The 17,944-nt window shown below is 49.9% G+C and overlaps 1 protein-coding gene across 1 annotated transcript; it reads right to left on the reverse strand.

The window, feature by feature from the left end:
- Positions 1-71: 71 nt before the first annotated feature.
- Positions 72-14,434, reverse strand: rin3 (Ras and Rab interactor 3; the record flags this gene model as incomplete). Its single annotated transcript, XM_068338576.1, has 13 exons — positions 72-2,472; positions 2,660-2,774; positions 2,856-3,022; positions 3,226-3,357; positions 4,448-4,634; positions 4,749-4,870; positions 5,100-5,271; positions 5,969-6,152; positions 6,757-7,804; positions 8,530-8,621; positions 12,630-12,702; positions 12,794-12,905; positions 14,225-14,434. Coding segments are annotated over 13 exons (2,880 nt in total), but the record flags the coding sequence as incomplete, so codon positions are not given.
- Between the last annotated feature and the right edge of the window lie 3,510 nt (positions 14,435-17,944).

The following is a 17,944-nucleotide window of genomic DNA, read 5'->3' on the forward strand; positions in this document are numbered from 1 at the left end:
TGTGTGACCAAACTGTCCTGAGCACAGCTCTTCATTCAGAAACGTTAGTTTGAATAGAAACAGAATTATCACATTGTGAAAACCAGTTTATTTACAGTGCAGTCAGTATGACTGTTCAAAAACACACATGAAGAATGAAAACTCTCGAAATTTACTGGATTTGTAACGGAAATGAAAGCTTTGGTCCGTTTGTTTCTGCACTGAAGAAGAAATCCTGAAACAATTTCCAACATATTTGAACAAATGTTTCAACAACTTTTATTAATTACAGTTTCTTCCTGTTAATTCAATCCTGAAAACAAGTCATGAGCTTCTAATAGTCTGAAACACCTGAAGGCGCGGTGGCTCAGTGGGGGGTGCTGCTGCCTCACAGCAAGAAGGTCCTTGGTTCATTTCCACCTGGGAGCTTTCTGTGTGGTTTGTATGTTCTCCCCGTGTCCGTGGGGGGGGGGGGGGGGGACATGGTTGTCCCACCCCTACAAACATGCAACATACTGGTCACTATAAAATCATCCATAGGTGAAGCCTGAGTGGATGTCTGTCTTTCTGTGTGTCCCTGCGATGAACTGGCGACTTGTCAAGGGTGTACCTTGCCTCTCACCTATAGTCAACTGAGATAGGCTGGACAGTAACATGTGACCTGGATTGGGATAAGCACCTGCAGACCAGGTGATTGCAATTGTCTTCAAGAAGACAAATAAATGAATGAATGAATGAAACGCTTGACTCTTGAGCACCGGAGGGAATAACATGAAGTCTTATAGGGTATAAACTAAATAAATGATTATATATGTTACAATTACATGTCTTTTACATTCTCCCAGGGTTCCAGACCCAATGCATCGTTTCACAAGCCGTTTTTTGTCTCTTTGTCTCATTTTGTATTTCAGTGTTGTTGCTGAGCATCAGTAATCAATACCTTTAATGATCAACCACAGTAATCAAACAACAGGTACTACCGACACGTCTCCAATCAAACGATATGTGACACACACAAAATGTATGGTCACATTTGATGTTATGTGATGAATGTTTTTATTTTGGTAATTTTTGTAATTATATTTTAATCGTTTATTGTCTATCTAGAAAAACAAAAGTACAATGTAAGTATAATTTTGTTTGTTTAATGGGCTTCTACAGCACCTCAGTGCTGCCAGCAGGGGGCAGGATGTTCGTTGGTGTCCAGTTGTGTACCGTCTTATTAACGGACTTTTGCTACTTCCTCATTCTGATGAGAGAAGCTGAGCTGACGGTATTCAAGGTTGCCTGTCCTCATTATTTCTTCACTTTACAGAATCTTTTATCTGTCTACGGGATCCAATACCTGGACCTGTAACAGATTCATGCATTTGATTCCTCTGGTGTCCAGATCTGAATAAAGTGGCTGTTGGTGTGGTTTCCATTGCTTGTGGTCAAAACAAGTGTTTGGCCATATCGCACGTCTACCATGTTCCACAGCAGTGATATAATGTGGAACAATCAGAAGTTGACTTGTGATTTCTTGTTCTCTGCTCTATTTCCCGGCCATTCTTCTACTTTACACTGCTTGACTTTCCTTTTTACCTGAGATTGCTGATTAGTTTGTCGTGTGTGTGTGTCTTATTGGCCTTTATTCCCTTCTTTTTGCAAAAGTGTCTTCCAGGAGTCCTTTTGCAGCCTCTCTCGTGTTTTTAGGTCTTTTTCGTTATCCGAGTGTCTGATTTGTGCTTATTTTTCTTTTTTGTCTTTGGCATCTCTTTTGGTTTGATCCACGCCCACCTCAGTTTAACTAATTAACATAAATTGCTCAGTTTGTATAATCAATTCCCTGAACTGAACCATCTGGCTCTTGAAAACTGTAAGGAGACAAAAAAAAGCTTGAGGTACTCTAGTAGTACCAACATTACTTTAAGGGTAGTAGCACTGGTACTGGTACCCAGTCACACCCTTTGGTGGGAGGTGACCAGTCATGAACTCAAGCTCATACATAACTAAAGACAAACACAGGATTCAGATTACGGTGTATGTTTCATCACATACACTTCTTGTAATTATCAATCAATAGATCAATCTAATCAGATGCCTGAGATGCAAAGACTCTCCTTCATTATCCTCCCTTGTTTCCTGGATGTGATGGAGCTCCATCACATCCATCACATCCATCACATCCATCACAGTGCTGCTGCTCCATTGGCTATACAGTCTCTGCCTCTGCGAGGCTGTGGCGTTACAAGCTAATCAGACTATCCTCCTCCGTCTCTGGCTCCAGGGCCTCATCAGCTGGTACCTCATCCGGAAGAAGGACTTCTCCCGGCAGACCTGGGGGGGGGTCTGTGGGGCAGGTGCGACTGCGCTGGGGGACAGGTTGGTCGATGGGGTGAAACACAAAGCTGTAGTTTCCGGGCCGGCAGCTGTTCTTCACGCTGACAGCGAGCTCTGTGGGGGCCAGGGGCCGGTGGACCCCGTCTATGTACACGCTGAGCATGTAGGAGTCTGTGGGAGAGACACGAGGGGGCATGACGTCACGCTGAGGTCATAACATATGTCACCCTATGTCAGGTGTCCTATGTCCACTAACCGCTATGCTGCTGCATAAATAAACCACTGAACAGTGATCCTGATGGACTGATGTCACTGAACCCAACGACCCTGTGACCTTTGACCTGGACTGGAGCGTTACCTCTCTCAAAGCGAGCAGCACACTGTTCTGATAGCTGCTGGATCGTCATGGTGGGGGGGACCCCCAGAGTCCTGGGGTTGGTTCCAACATCAGGACAACACACTGTTAGGAAGTCCTGCAACACACACACACACACACACAGTTATGGACACAGAGCTGTGTGTGTGTGCGTGTGTGTGCGTGCGTGTACCCGTACCCGTACAGACTGCTGGTCCATCCTCTCCTGGTTGAGGGTTCTTCTTCTCTCCCAGCGGTGGATGGAGTCTTGAACCTCTCTGCTGAGTTGACGCGTCGCTGCCCTCTGCTGGTCAAAGGTCTTAATGTGCTCCACAGCTCCATAGGTGGTGGTCAGATAGTAGGAGCCTCCACACACACACACACACACACACAAACACACACATACACACACACACACACACACACACACACACACACACAAACACACACACACACACACACACACACACACATACACAAACACACACACACACACACACACACACACACACACACGTTAAACAGACTGACACATGGGTGGATACCTCCTGTCCTGTAGGTGTGTGTACCTTCCCCCAGAGCCAACGACGGGTCCATTAACTCCATCATGTACTCTACATCCAGCTGCAGGTTGGACAGGTTGCATCTCGCCAGAACGTACATCACAACCGGCAGGAAGTCATCAGCGCCATGGGCCCGCCCTAAAAAATATTTTGACAGAACAAACATGAAAACATGAACACACACGAGGGATCTGGGTTCAGGTTGGGTTTGTGGTGGCAGACTGGGATAGGGTTAGGGCTAGGGTTAGGGGCTCGGGTTAGGGCTAGGGTTAGGGGCTAGGGTTGGGGCTAGGGTTAGGGGCTAGGGTTAGGGGCTAGGGTTAGGGGCTAGGGTTAGGGTTGGGGCTAGGGTTAGGGGCTAGGGTTAGGGGCTAGGGTTAGGGGCTAGGGTTAGGGGCTAGGGTTGGGGCTAGGGTTAGGGGCTAGGGTTAGGGACTAGGGTTAGGGGCTAGGGTTAGGGGCTCGGGTTAGGGCTGGGTTAGGGGCTAGGGTTAGGGGCTAGGGTTAGGGGCTAGGGTTAGGGGCTCGGGTTAGGGTTAGGGTCTCGGGTTAGGGCTAGGGTTAGGGCCTAGGGGTAGGGGCTAGGGTTAGGGGCTAGGGTTAGGGGCTAGGGTTAGGGGCTAGGGTTAGGGCTAGGGTTAGGGGCTAGGGTTAGGGTTAGGGACTAGGGTTAGGGGCTAGGGTTAGGGCTAGGGCTAGGGTTAGGGGCTAGGGTTAGGGTTAGGGTTTGGAGTTAGGGGTTAGGGCTAGGGTTAGGGGCTAGGGTTAGGGTTAGGGGCTAGGGTTAGGGTTAGGGTTTGGAGTTAGGGGTTAGGGGTTAGGGGTTAGGGCTAGGGTTAGGGTTAAATCTGAACAGACTGTACACTGTTCAAATTTATGTCGTTGAGCCGCCGATCCTACAATCATTGGATGACGTACTCGACCAATGAGCTGCTACAGCCCTGAATATTATAGCCAAAGTTGATTATTGTTATAGAGGTCCGTCCGTCCGTCCATCATGTGTATAACTTCAACTAAACGCTCTCTCTGCCAGTGATTGTAATTAGTTGATTTTGACCATCTGTTGTCTTGAATAAACTCCTCATGCAGTTCTCTGAACAGCCTCATGTAACACGTGTTGGAAACAAACACGCCTCGTGATTATTTTGAAAGTTCTGATTTTACTTTGTGGTGTGAACATACAGAACAGTCAGACTACAGGTTGTGGGTTCGATGTTGAAGTTCTGACCAGGGCTGCTGACGGACATGGAGTCGTAGATGATCTTGCAGGCCTTCAGCAGCATCTCTATCTTCCTCTGTGGAGAATACTCCAGATGGAGGTTGTTCAGTTTGATGCTGATCTTCTCCATCGCCGAGGCCTCGGGGACAGCAGTAGTGATTCCTAAAGCCGTGGTGGTGCTGCCCAGGACAACAGACTGACACACAACACATCACCATCACAGCTCACGCTGCTCACACTGAACACAGTGACACACCTTCATCGTGCAGACAGTATGGTGACAGACGGTCTAACTATCGTCCATCTCTACCTGGTTCTGGGCCAGCTGTTTCAGGCTGTTGTCATCGGTGTGAAGTTTCTCCAGTCTCTGGTAGACGGCCTCTCTCAGGGGCTTCAACACACTTTTACACAGAGCAGCTTCTGCAATGCTCTCTGCAAGGACACACACACACGAAACACCCGTTGTGTTCTCTAATGTCTACAGCTTTGATCACGCTCAAGGTAATAAAAACCTTAAAACTGCAGCAGATCTGTAGGATTTATTGGACTATACACACAATAAAAACTGATCAGTTATTGACGAGCATTGGAAACACACAAACTTTACTTGTTTTGCTTTCCTGTTCTGAAAATTTAAAAGGTGAACGTGGTTCAGTGGTACCCAGTTTGTCTTGTGCATACAGATGCTGTGGTTCCAGCATGCTTTGCAGCTCTGTACTCTGCAGAAGGTAACTCTTCAGTTGGGTCATCATCTGTCTGATCTCCTGCAGCAGCTCAGTGGAGGACGAGTGCTTCGACATGGATTCCAGAGTGAATGATCGGTGCTCCTTAACCTGAATCAGAAATATGAAACCCAAACTCAGTGTAGGTGTTGATGCTGTCACCTTACATAACCTGCTGCTGGTGTTGGTGACCTGTAGTAAACAGGTCAGTAATAAACAGGTCTGACCTGTAGTAAACAGGTCAGTAATAAACAGGTCTGACCTGTAGTAAACAGGTCTGACCTGTAGTAAACAGGTCAGTAATAAACAAGTCTGACCTGTAGTAAACAGGTCAGTAATAAACAAGTCTGACTGTAGTAAACAGGTCAGTAATAAACAAGTCTGACCTGTAGTAAACAGGTTAGTAATAAACAAGTCTGACCTGTAGTAAACAGGTCAGTAATAAACAGGAAGTTTATTAGGGTTAGGGCTTGGGTTAGGGTGACACTCCGGGCACGAGTGTCCCCCGCCTCACGCCCTACGCCAGCTGAGATAGGCTCCAGCTCCCCGTGACCCGCTACAGCGGATAAAGCAGCAGAAAATGACCTGTAGTAAACATGTTAGTAATAAACAGGTAGTAAACAGGTCTGACCTGTAGTAAACATGTTAGTAATAAACAGGTAGTAAGCAGGTCTGACCTGTAGTAAACAGGTCTGACCTGTAGTAAACAGGTCAGTAATAAACAGGTAGTAAACAGGTCTGACCTGTAGTAAACAGGTCAGTAGTAAACAGGTAGTAAACAGGTCTGGATCTGTCTCACTGAACTCACCAGGTTACCAAAGTAGCTCAGGGGGTCCCTGGCCAGCTCCACGATGCGCTGCGTGAGGCGGCGGTCGTGGCTGATGAGGCCGGTGAGGACGGTCGACAGGCGATGGCGGGCTCGGTCCAACATGACAGTGGTGGGGGTTCTCCGTACTGTCACTTTGGGGCTGCGGGTGTCTGCAGGACGACTGCTGAGAACCAGGATAATGAGGTATTACGATATTGATCAGTGGTTTCTTTACCAGCGGTGTGATGTATGGACTGTACGGCTCTGACAGAGTGTGTTATTCATGAACAAACAGCCTGATGTTTCCATTGGTGTGTTGGGTTCTAACTAGAACGGCACCCAGTAGAGCGCCTCCCTCTGGCAGGGATGACCAATCCTAAAACCATCTGTCTCTCACCATAAAGCACTGACAAAATAATCACCCACTACAAACACATTCATCCGAATTATAATCTGGATGTGCACCACACGACACACACAGATATTAACACCACTAACATCATATATCTATTTTTTGCATCTTGATTTTTTCTTATAAGTGTTTTCCTCAAGAAATTTACCAATAATGTTAGAAATCTTAAAAGAAATTATACAAACTCCTGGATCCTTCATTTTTGCATGCACACCAAGCAGTAATGGGTTAACGGAATCCGTTCACCAGCAACTCACAACCAGCCAATCACAACCAGCCAATCACAACCAGCCAATCACAACCAGCCAATCACAACCAGCCAATCACAACCAGCCAATCACAACCAGCCAATCACAACCAGCCAATCACAACCTACTTGAGGTTTTGCTCCTGGTCTTGGCCCGGCTCTCCTTCTTCCTCTGCGCTGCTGGTAGAGCAGGAGTCAGGGTCAGTTCCCGTCACAGCGCCCCCCTGTGGTGAGTACAGGGACACATCTGGCCGCCGTGCAGGGGAGGGAGGGGCAACTCTCACCCCAACACTGTGATTGGCTAATCCTCCTCCAGCCTGGTTCTGGCACACAGGTGATTCTGCTGCACTTGGTTTGCGTCTTGGGGGAGGAACTGGTCGAGATGGTTTCCTCGCTGGGGGGCACTGGGGGCTGGGTCTCTGTTTATTATCTTTATCCACGTCTTTCTCCTGCTTTTCATCTCTCTCTTTTTGAATCCCCCCATCTCGACACTCGCTGTTGTTCTTTTGCTGCGCCCCCTCCCTCGTCAGCCCTGACCTCCTCTCTGGTTGGTCCCGTCTCTCTCCTGATCCCTCTCTCTCAGCCTCCTTTGGATTTTGTCCCTTCTCTCTCCCCCTCCCCTCTCCCACATCTCCAGCGGTGCTTTTCCTGGAGGAGGTGCGACAGAGAGGAGCAGGAGGCAGGGGGGGGGCAGCTCGGCTCTGCTGGGGCACCGGGGGCCTGGCCGGATGAGGTGATGCTGACGGTGACTTCCTGTCTTCCCTCTCCCCTCCTCTTCCCTTTCCTTCCTCTCTTTTCTTAGCAGCTGCAGGAGGTGAAGTGTGAGCCGGGGGGCTGGAGGAGAACAGGAGGCCCATTCCAGACCCCGAGCTGAGGCTGGGCGGTCTTGGTGGGGGGCGCTTGTATTTGATTTCTCGGTGGGATGTGGTTTTGTTCAGACCTTTGACCTCTGGGCTGACTTTCTGTTGGGGTTGTCCGTTCTGCAGAGAGGAGCTGATGTTTCCGTGGGTCGTGTTCTCGGTGTTAGAGACGGAGAACGGACCCGGGTCTTTGCTGGGGCTCCTCTCCACAGTGACTGGGTTGACATACAGGTAGAGTCTGCTGGTCTGCTGGTTCTGGTGCAGGTCCAGGTCCAGGTCCTGTTTGTTTGTCCTGTTCAGGTCAGACGTCCAGAAATCTACAACAAATGTGGTCCGTGTTAAAACTGTTTTTTTGCACATATTCATCACTAATTCATTACTAGTTAACTTCCCTTAGTTTGATGAAGTATTATTAGCACAGACATCACATAGAACTGTTGCACCAACAACCCTTCTCATTGGCTTTCACATTAATGCACCAGTGTGTGCTTTTCATGGTGACAGGCTCTACCTTTTCCTTCCAGGTGCTTTTTCAGCTTCTATGAAATGATTCTGTTCTCCTGCTTCGCTGCTCACTCGTCTTAAACAGAAGCTGACTCAGACGTGTTCACTCATGTTTCCAGCTAAGAATCATTCATTTTGCTCCATTATATACCTTCACAGATTTACACTGAATTGTGAAACTACTTCTGGTGAGTGTAAATATATAGAGCTATTTCTCTTTATGAAGACATTCATATAAACTTTAATGAATACAGTGATCCCTCGTTCCTCGTAGTTAATGCTTTCCGGGAACTGCCTGCAAAAATGAAATTTTGCGATATAACAACAAACTGAATAAATATAAAACCTAAAAGGTTTGGAACTTTTACATCCAGCAGACCAAACGTTAATGCAGTGGCTTAAATGACGATCAATATCAGTTAATCAGGTTTGACGACAGCTAGGGGGTAGGCTGATCTTTTACGCTTTCCTTTTTAATTTTTTTTGCAGTTTGTTACAGCGATTGTGATCACTGTGTTAATGATGTAGTGTTATATACCTGCACCCATCATAGAGATGGCCTCCAGCTCCTCTCTCTTGGTTGCCATGGCAATAGCCCGGGGCAGCTTCAGTGTGATGGTCAGGATGTCCCTGATTGGTTGATGCAATTATATAAAAGTAGGGACTTATAATGATGCAACATGAAACAACTGTGCGTGTGTGTGTGTGTGTGCGTGTGTGTGTGTGTGTGTGTGTGTGTGTGTGTGTGTGTGTGTGTGTGTGTGTGTGTGTGTGTGTGTGTGTATTGTGTGTCATGTACTCAATGTGTGAATACATGTGTAAATGTACATTTAGCCCACAGATACGTTGGTTCATTAATGCCTGATTTTACATTTGCATGTATGAACTTTTTACTGAACACGTATACATCAGACATACAAACTGTACACCTGTAGACTGTGGGTCCGTTTCACAAAGCAGGTTTAGTTAAACCCTCCCCATCCTGATATTAAACCAACTTCTATCTGTATTACCTTTAAACACTCTGGTAGACTGTTTAAAACACTTTTGTGTCTCACGGAAGTCTGACACTCACGGAACGTAGAACACTTCCGGACGCTGTCAGCCAATAGAATGTGTATATGGTATCACATGACTGCCTACCAAAACTCTGCGATGAAGTGGAGTTGCAATTGTTGATGCCACATCCCACATCCCTCCCCAACCAAAAAGGACAGTTCTTACGTACATTGTTGATGTACGTAAGAACTGGGTTCCAGTTCTTACGTACGTTAGGTATATACATGTCTTTGAATATCCCTCTTGTTAATTGTTTTTGTAACGTGCACAGATGGACAAACATTCCCATCAAAGCTCCCTCACAGAATGAGCTGATGATGTGAACAGGAAGTCCATTCACAGCATAAATGTGCAGGTACATGTAGATTGATTGTTTCAACATGTTAAAGACTGCATCACCGATAAACTAACACGTGTCCACATCACGTGTGATGCTGCAGACTACATTTCTGACGTGGAAGCAAAGTGTTCTGGGTCGTTTCCTGACTCACGGATGTACGATGAGTCTTACTGGAGCAGCAGATGGTAATGTGGTCAGTAGCCAGTAGTAGTAGTAGTAGTATCCAGTTGTAGTATCCAATAGTAGCAGTTGTCAGTAGCAGTAGTACTCAGTAATAGTAGTATGTAGCGTACAGGTTTGCGATAACTCGCTGGTCTGTCCTTTAATCTAACGTATCCACTATACATCACAGGAGACTTTGATGGCTTTTATCTGAGGGACAGGGGTTACCGATAGCAACCGAGGCTGCTGAACCCTGACCCTGAACCAGACCCCCCCCCCCCCCCCCCACAGAACTCCAACCAGGCTCACTGTGGGTCAAGAGGCCGGATGGAGATGACCATGAGCCTCCTGAAAGCCTGTTTCCAGTGCCCACGTCACCTCAGGATGACCCCTGAGACGACCCGTGACGTAAGCGTGTTCTTCATGCTGTTGCCACTACTAGAGGGGAACAACACGTGTGTCACGTGACTAAATCAGACAGAAACTTAAACCCGGTTTGCCTTGAAGCAGTTCTAAGCAGCACAATGCCACAGCTGTTGATGTAGGAACTAAAGCAGGCACCCCGTCCCACACAGGGCAGCCCAGGAGCACAGGGTCGGGGGGGCGCTTCCTCGTCAGGGATCGAGGAAGTATAGGGAGGGTAGCGGTGACTCCACACAACATGGCGCTTGTGGTGGGGCGCGGCCCTCTGGGGCCCATGGCTGGGGGGGGCTGCTTGACCTGGGCCTGCGGCTCGGCTTGGGCTGCTGGGGGGTTGGGCTTGGTTGGGGGCGTTTTACGGCGGTGGATGGTTATTGATGGCTGCCGGTTGTCGGTCGTGGCCGTTGATTCGCCGCGTGGCGATGGTGACCGGGGGTGTGGCACTGAGACGCTGATGTGGGAATGGGGCGGTGTGTGGACTGTCTGGCCTGGCCTGGGGGTGGGGCTGCGGGGGCATAGGTCGGGGGTGCTGGGGTAGTCGGGTGGTATGGAGTCGTCGCTTGGGGGCGGAATGGTTGCTGGGTGGCTTGGCTCCTCCCCCGCGGACCCTGCCTCCCATTTACCTGTGGGTGCTGTACGGCTCACCTGCCGGCCTATCGGGGGGGGGGGCACGTTGGGTCGGCTTTGTGGCATGTGCCTTGCCCCCGCTGTTGGCCGGGGGTCGGCGGTTGGTGGCCGGTGGTCGGTTTACTTTGCTGGGCGCTGGGGTGTGGGATGGCGTCGCCATCGCTTTCCCGATGGACCTGGGCTATGGTCGGGGCTCAGCAGGGGGGGCGTCTGTCGGCGGGTTGACTGCGGTGGGCCTCTGATGGGGTGCATGGGCTACCTGGGACGGCTGGCGGTGTGCGGGGGCTGGCGGCTTCTGGTTGCCTTTCCTCTGTGGGCGGCGGCGCGGGGAGGCTGGCAGCCCGCTGGGGATCTCTGCCGTATCTGGAGGGTTGGTGTGGCCCCTGTCTCTGGTCTGCCCGTGCTTGCGGGAGGCATGACGGACATGTGGGGTTGCAAGACCCTACACTCGGGGGGCTATGTAGGGGGGTGGGTCACATGTCGCCCAGTCACTGCAGCTGACCCCTGGGGCTGCGGGGGGCATTCCTGTCTCCTGGGGTTGGGGGGTGGGCGGGATGTGGGCATGGCGGATGGAGATGGGGGTTTGTGGGGGGCCTCCTTGCCCCGTGCCCCTTGGGCCTGTCTCGTGTGCTCTGGCGTTGGAGGCCGTTACCTCCTTTGGGTCCCTGGGTCTGCGTGGTTCTCGGTGCCCCCGGTGGCTCTGCGGGTAATGGCTTCTGGATGCTCCTGGCTGACGGGGTTGGGGGTACTCGGCTAGAATGGCCCTGTTGAGTTCTGGTAGCCTATCTGGGTGTTGGTTTCATCACACATGCATGTTGGGTCAGGGTTTACCAGCTCCTGTCGAGTCCAGTTGTTGAGAACCATTGGGTCCATCAGAACGTGATGAGTCTCTCTTCAGTCATCACAATCTGATGCCCTCTGTCTTCCTCCTACACTGGTCTCCTCTGGTGGTCTATCCTATACTGTCAGGACCTCCACTAGTCTGGTGTTTTGTAACGTTGGTGTTGAGACATCAGTTCTAAGATAAATAAAACAGTCTAAACCTTTTTCACTCCAACAGCACTGCCTGTCTATCCACCACCCTGTCTGTGTTTTCTCTCCCTGTCTCCCCCTCCCCCCTTAACTCACAGAGGTGCAGCACCCCCCCCTCTGGCTCACAGTAGGACATTCTAATAAAAACTGACAATTTAGTTCCCAGAGAGGACTGGTGACGGTCACATGCACGCATTCAAATGTATAAAAGATTCTGCTGCAAGACTAAAATAAGCATTGATCTGATAAAAGGTTGACCCCCCTGCTATGGGGTTAAACTGTGAGAATACATGCAGACAAGACAAAAAATCAAAATAAAAAATCAAGGAAACCCTGAAAAATATCTGGACGTCAGTCTGGGTTCCAGTTCTTACGTACGTTAGGTATATACATGTCTTTGAATATCCCTCTTGTTAATTGTTTTTGTAACGTGCAAATACTGATTTACTGTTTTATGTTCGCATTATGTTAGCAATAAAACAACTCAACAGCCGTACGTCCACTAAATATTTAATGTACTATATCAAACATAATGAGGATGAGGAGGATCCCGAATGAGATGATGCAGAAGTCTGACCTGTGTGAACGATGTGTTTTTATCCTTCATTCTCAGCTGCTGACATGTGTGCTTCTCTTTTATGAAGGTCGCGGACTGATTCAAACTCCTCCCTCCCACGCCACCTCACTCTTCCTGCAGCTGCAACGCTGCTGCTCTTCAGAAAAGTCCTCAAAGTCTTCATGTGAATGAATTAAAATCTGTACTTCCACTCCCGTAAAGTATGCGGTGCACTTCTTGTCCGTTGTCATGGTGACTGTGAATTGGGGCTCCATTGATAATGGCTTATTAGAGTTGTGTCGCACCCACTGAACCTCGGGTCAGCTTCCCCTGGGTTGACTCAGGCTTTGTTAAACCTGCTTCGTGAAACGGGCCCTGTGTGTGTGTGTGTGTGTGTGTGTGTGTGTGTGTGTGTGTGTGTGTGTGTGTGTGTGTGTGTTACCTGCTGGTAGCGTAGAAGGAGATGAGCTTGTAGATGTCATCAAAGAGCAGACAGGATCCGTCTAGATGGACGACTGAGACACGACACATGCCCCCCCAGTTCAGGAATGAATGAAGATCTGCTCTGATAGGCAGAACATGAAGCAGCACATGTGTCATACATACATGTCTTGTACTGTCTGATCATCAGGTGGTGTATGAGCGGCGCCCCCTGTTGATCAGGCAGGCGTACTGACAGCGTCAAGCCCTTCTCTTCGGTGCTGTGAACCAGGAATGCCTGACAAAATGAACCTGAGGTCAGAACGGGTCGTTGGTACGGCTAAAACCAGTTTTAAAGAATGTAGAATTCACAGAATGTAAAACCTCAAGCTGTGAAACTCACTAGTGTTCACTGAGTCTCAGCCCGGTGCACACACCCTGTTTACATGCAAACCACTCAAATGCGAAGGCTCCGTTGAATGCAGAGCGTCTCTCCAGAGCAGGTGATTTACGACATGATGTCTCTGTTTCCCCAGCATGTTAAACAACACATGAACACCTCTCGGGTTACTTTCACAGGACGAAACATTTACCGAATTATCGACTGAATTCATGTCTTTGCATGAAGTGGGGAGCGACTCTACAGCTGGACGAGACCGTCTGCTCAGGGGGGGTTGTGGTTTGTCTGGTGTCTTTATGCACAGCTGGGTGAAACCAGTCGTTCCTCTGCAGGGCGGGGCCACACCGCTAGGCTAACAGCTAGGCTAGCAGCTATGCTAACAGGCAGACTTCCACTTCATTGAGGATTCTTTAGTGTCATTCTTCTGAACAAACGAGTATTTCCACCTCCTACTGTCCTACTGTCCTACTGTCCTACTGTCCTACTGTCCTACTGTCCTACTGTCAGTCTGTCCTCTGATAACAGTCTGTTGGTGAGCGACTTTAGTCCATCTGATCAGGTGGACATCAACCTACGTGCCCCCCAGACATGAACCTGCGTGCCCCCCAGACATGAACCTACGTGCCCCCCAGGCATGAACCTACTTGCCCCCCAGGCATGACCTACTTGCCCCCCAGGCATGAACCTACGTGCCCCCCAGACATGAACCTACGTGCCCCCCAGGCATGACCTACTTGCCCCCCAGGCATGAACCTGCGTGCCCCCCAGACATGAACCTACTTGCCCCCCAGACATGAACCTACGTGCCCCCCAGACATGAACCTGCGTGCCCCCCAGACATGAACCTACGTGCCCCCCAGGCATGAACCTACTTGCCCCCCAGGCATGAACCTGCGTGCCCCCCAGACATGCACCTACTTTCCCCCCAGACATGAACCTACATGCCCCCCAGGCATGAACCTACTTGCCCCCCAGACATGAACCTGCATGCCCCCCCTGAATGTTGCGTTACCCGTGTCAATGGGCTGTTTTGGGAACTCTTCTAAAATCAGTCGGTGCTCCTGAACACGATGTTCATTCAGTGAGGGGGGGTACACTCAGTGTGTGTGTGTGTGTGTGTGTGTGTGTGTGTGTGTGTGTGTGAGTGTGTGAGTGTGTGTGTGTGTGTGTGTGTGTGTGTGTGTGTGTCGGGGTGTCTGTGTGTGTGTGTGTCTCACCCCAGCCGTCTCCGTCTCCATGACGCCGGCGGTGTGGGCGGGGCTGATTCCTTTGGGATGCCACACTGAGGCGCTGCCCACCAGGCGGTCGAGGGTGCTCAGCACTGGGGGGGTCTGAGTGGCTGGTGGAACGGCAGGGGGGGGTGATGGTGTTGGAGATAAGAGCAGAGGAGGAGGGGTGACAGAGGAAGGCTCAGTGGAGATAACTGGTTGGGGGGGGAGCTGGGGGGGGGGGACAGGAGTAGGACAAAGTGGAGGAGGGAGATGTGTGGGGGGGAGGCTGGAGGAGAGAGGGGGTGGGACAGAAGGAGGATCGGAGGAGGAGAGCGGGGGGGGAGTTTTGGAGACGTTGGGGCAGGAAGGGGGGAGGGATGGAGGAAGAAGAGGAGGGAAGGGGAGCAGGGGGGACTTTGAGCCCGGAGACGGGGGTTTGGGGCGACATGGCCGGGGAGGAGGGAGGGAGAGGGGCACTGAAGGAGAAGTTCCAGGGATGGAAGCAGTGGGGGGCAGAGCTGGGGGGTCCAGTGTTCCTGACGGGGGGGCCGTGACGCTGCAAAGACAAAAAGACAGAGTCAGCAGAACTTCTGATCGATTCCATTGATAAAATCAATCAGACTCTAGAGGATCAATTCAGCTCCAGACACGTCCTCACAGTCAGATTGATTAAAAGATCAATCGTCTCCATGGGGGCTGGAGTATAGAATGATCAGAATCTGATCACTGTTAGCGTGTTGTTAGCGTGAAGCCATCTGCTTCCTGATTGGTTAGCATCTCCTCATCCTCATGAGGCTCCGCCTCTAGTGAACTGAGAGTCACCAATGAGATGGAGAGAAGCCTCGTGGTACTCTGACACATTATGATGTCCTTTTGTTCAATTCAGCATTACAGTAACAGTTCATCCCATTGGTTCAATCACTGCTTAATGTGTTACATCACTGTAAGCGTCATGGACCCCCCCACTGGACACCACTGGTTGATGCAGGGGGTGGGGGTGGGGCTGGCGTTGTGTTAGAATGTGTGAGATGATGTTTCAGGAGGACGAGGCGTCCTGAGCGGCGGGTGTAATAATGTTGTTTTTGATCGTACAACAAGCTCACATCACTGTCACGTCATTATTGATCATCAGTACTGATTGATTATCAGCTTTGGTAGAGGGAATCGGACACTAAGAACAACAGTGTTGGTCAGTAGAGACAGTAGGTCCGATTGTGAAAACCCTCAGCAGCATTGTGAACATTCCCACCAGACTGACTCCAGACTGACTCCAGTCTGACTCCAGACTGACACCAGACTGACACCAGACTGACACCAGACTGACACCAGACTGACTCCAGTCTGACTCCAGACTGACTCCAGACTGACTCCAGACTGACACCAGACTAACTCCAGTCTGACTCCAGACTGACTCCAGACTGACTCCAGACTGACTCCAGACTGACTCCAGACTGACTCCAGACTGACACCAGACTGACGCCAGTCTGACTCCAGACTGACTCCAGACTGACTCCAGACTGACTCCAGACTGACTCCAGACTGACTCCAGACTGACTCCAGACTGACACCAGACTAACTCCAGTCTGACTCCAGACTGACTCCAGACTGACACCAGACTAACTCCAGTCTGACTCCAGACTGACTCCAGACTGACTCCAGACTGACTCCAGACTGACTCCAGACTGACACCAGACTAACTCCAGTCTGACTCCAGACTGACTCCAGACTGACACCAGACTGACTCCAGAATGACACCAGACTGACACCAGACTGACTCCAGAATGACACCAGACTGACACCAGACTGACTCCAGAATGACACCAGACTGACACCAGACTGACTCCAGACTGACTCCAGAATGACACCAGACTGACACCAGACTGACTCCAGAATGACACCAGACTGACACCAGACTGACACCAGACTGACTCCAGAATGACACCAGACTGACACCAGACTGACTCCAGAATGACACCAGACTGACTCCAGACTGACACCAGACTGACTCCAGACTGACACCAGACTGTCTCCAGAATGACACCAGACTGACTCCAGACTGACTCCAGACTGACACCAGACTGACTCCAGACTTACTCCAGAATGACTCCAGACGGACTCCAGACTGACTCCAGACTGAGTCCAGACTGACTCCAGACTGACTCCAGAATGACTCCAGAATGACACCAGACTGTCTCCAGACTGACACCAGACTGACTCCAGACTGACTTCAGACTGACTCCAGAATGACTCCAGACTGACTCCAGACTGACACCAGACTGACTCCAGACTGACTCCAGACTGACACCAGACTGACTCCAGACTGACACCAGACTGACTCCAGACTGACTCCAGACTGACACCAGACTGACTCCAGACTTACTCCAGAATGACTCCAGACGGACTCCAGACTGACTCCAGACTGAGTCCAGACTGACTCCAGACTGACTCCAGAATGACTCCAGAATGACACCAGACTGTCTCCAGACTGACACCAGACTGACTCCAGACTGACTTCAGACTGACTCCAGAATGACTCCAGACTGACTCCAGACTGACACCAGACTGACTCCAGACTGACTCCAGACTGACACCAGACTGACTCCAGACTGACACCAGACTGACTCCAGACTGACTCCAGAATGACTCCAGAATGACACCAGACTGTCTCCAGACTGACACCAGACTGACTCCAGACTGACTTCAGACTGACACCAGACTGACTCCAGACTGACTCCAGACTGACACCAGACTGACTCCAGACTGACTCCAGACTGACTCCAGACTGACTCCAGACTGACTCCAGACTGACTTCAGACTGACTCCAGAATGACTCCAGACTGACTCCAGACTGACACCAGACTGACTCCAGACTGACACCAGACTGACACCAGACTGACTCCAGACTGACTCCAGACTGACTCCAGACTGACTTCAGACTGACTCCAGAATGACTCCAGACTGACTCCAGACTGACACCAGACTGACTCCAGACTGACTCCAGACTGACTCCAGACTGACTCCAGAATGACTCCAGAATGACACCAGACTGACTCCAGACTGACACCACAGAATTCTGACAAACTCAAAGCCTCTCTGGAGATCCTTCTTCCTGGTGACTGCAGGCTGGTCGTTAGAGGTTCTGAGTTCTACTCCAAACAGAATGTTCTGTTTGTTTCATGTAAACTCAACTTAATCACATTTAGTCTTCCTCCTCTTCCTCTTCCTCCTCTATTCCCTGCTGTGCAGCAGCTATAATTAATGTCCTGTCCCCGCTTCAGTTTCTTTCAGGAACATCTTGTCAGCAGAACTTGACTCATCTTCTGAAAAGCAGAAACACTGACTTGAGTGGAAGTTCACTCCATTCCCAGAATGTCGTTTGTCACACATCATGTGTTTCATTACTGTGAATAATTGAATCCATTGTTGAGAGGATGGGGAGCCATCAGGTTAGATTGTGTTGAGCAGAGACTTTATGGCATAGAACAGCTTCAACATGACGCCGAGGATAACACTGACATTATTCACTGTTTGTTGTTTTTACATCATTTTTATGACAGACTTTTATTTATTGTCATGTATTCAACCCAAAACACAAAAATGAACAAGTTACTCAATATTTTACTTCCACCCGACATCCCCCTCCATCTGAGGCCTTACGTTTTTCTAGTTTTCTTTCCATCAACACGTGGTATCTAAGGTGAGCTGCTGATTGGTTTACTTTGCTGA

Source organism: Antennarius striatus, chromosome 17 (assembly GCF_040054535.1).
Source record: "Antennarius striatus isolate MH-2024 chromosome 17, ASM4005453v1, whole genome shotgun sequence".
Taxonomy (NCBI): domain Eukaryota; kingdom Metazoa; phylum Chordata; class Actinopteri; order Lophiiformes; family Antennariidae; genus Antennarius; species Antennarius striatus.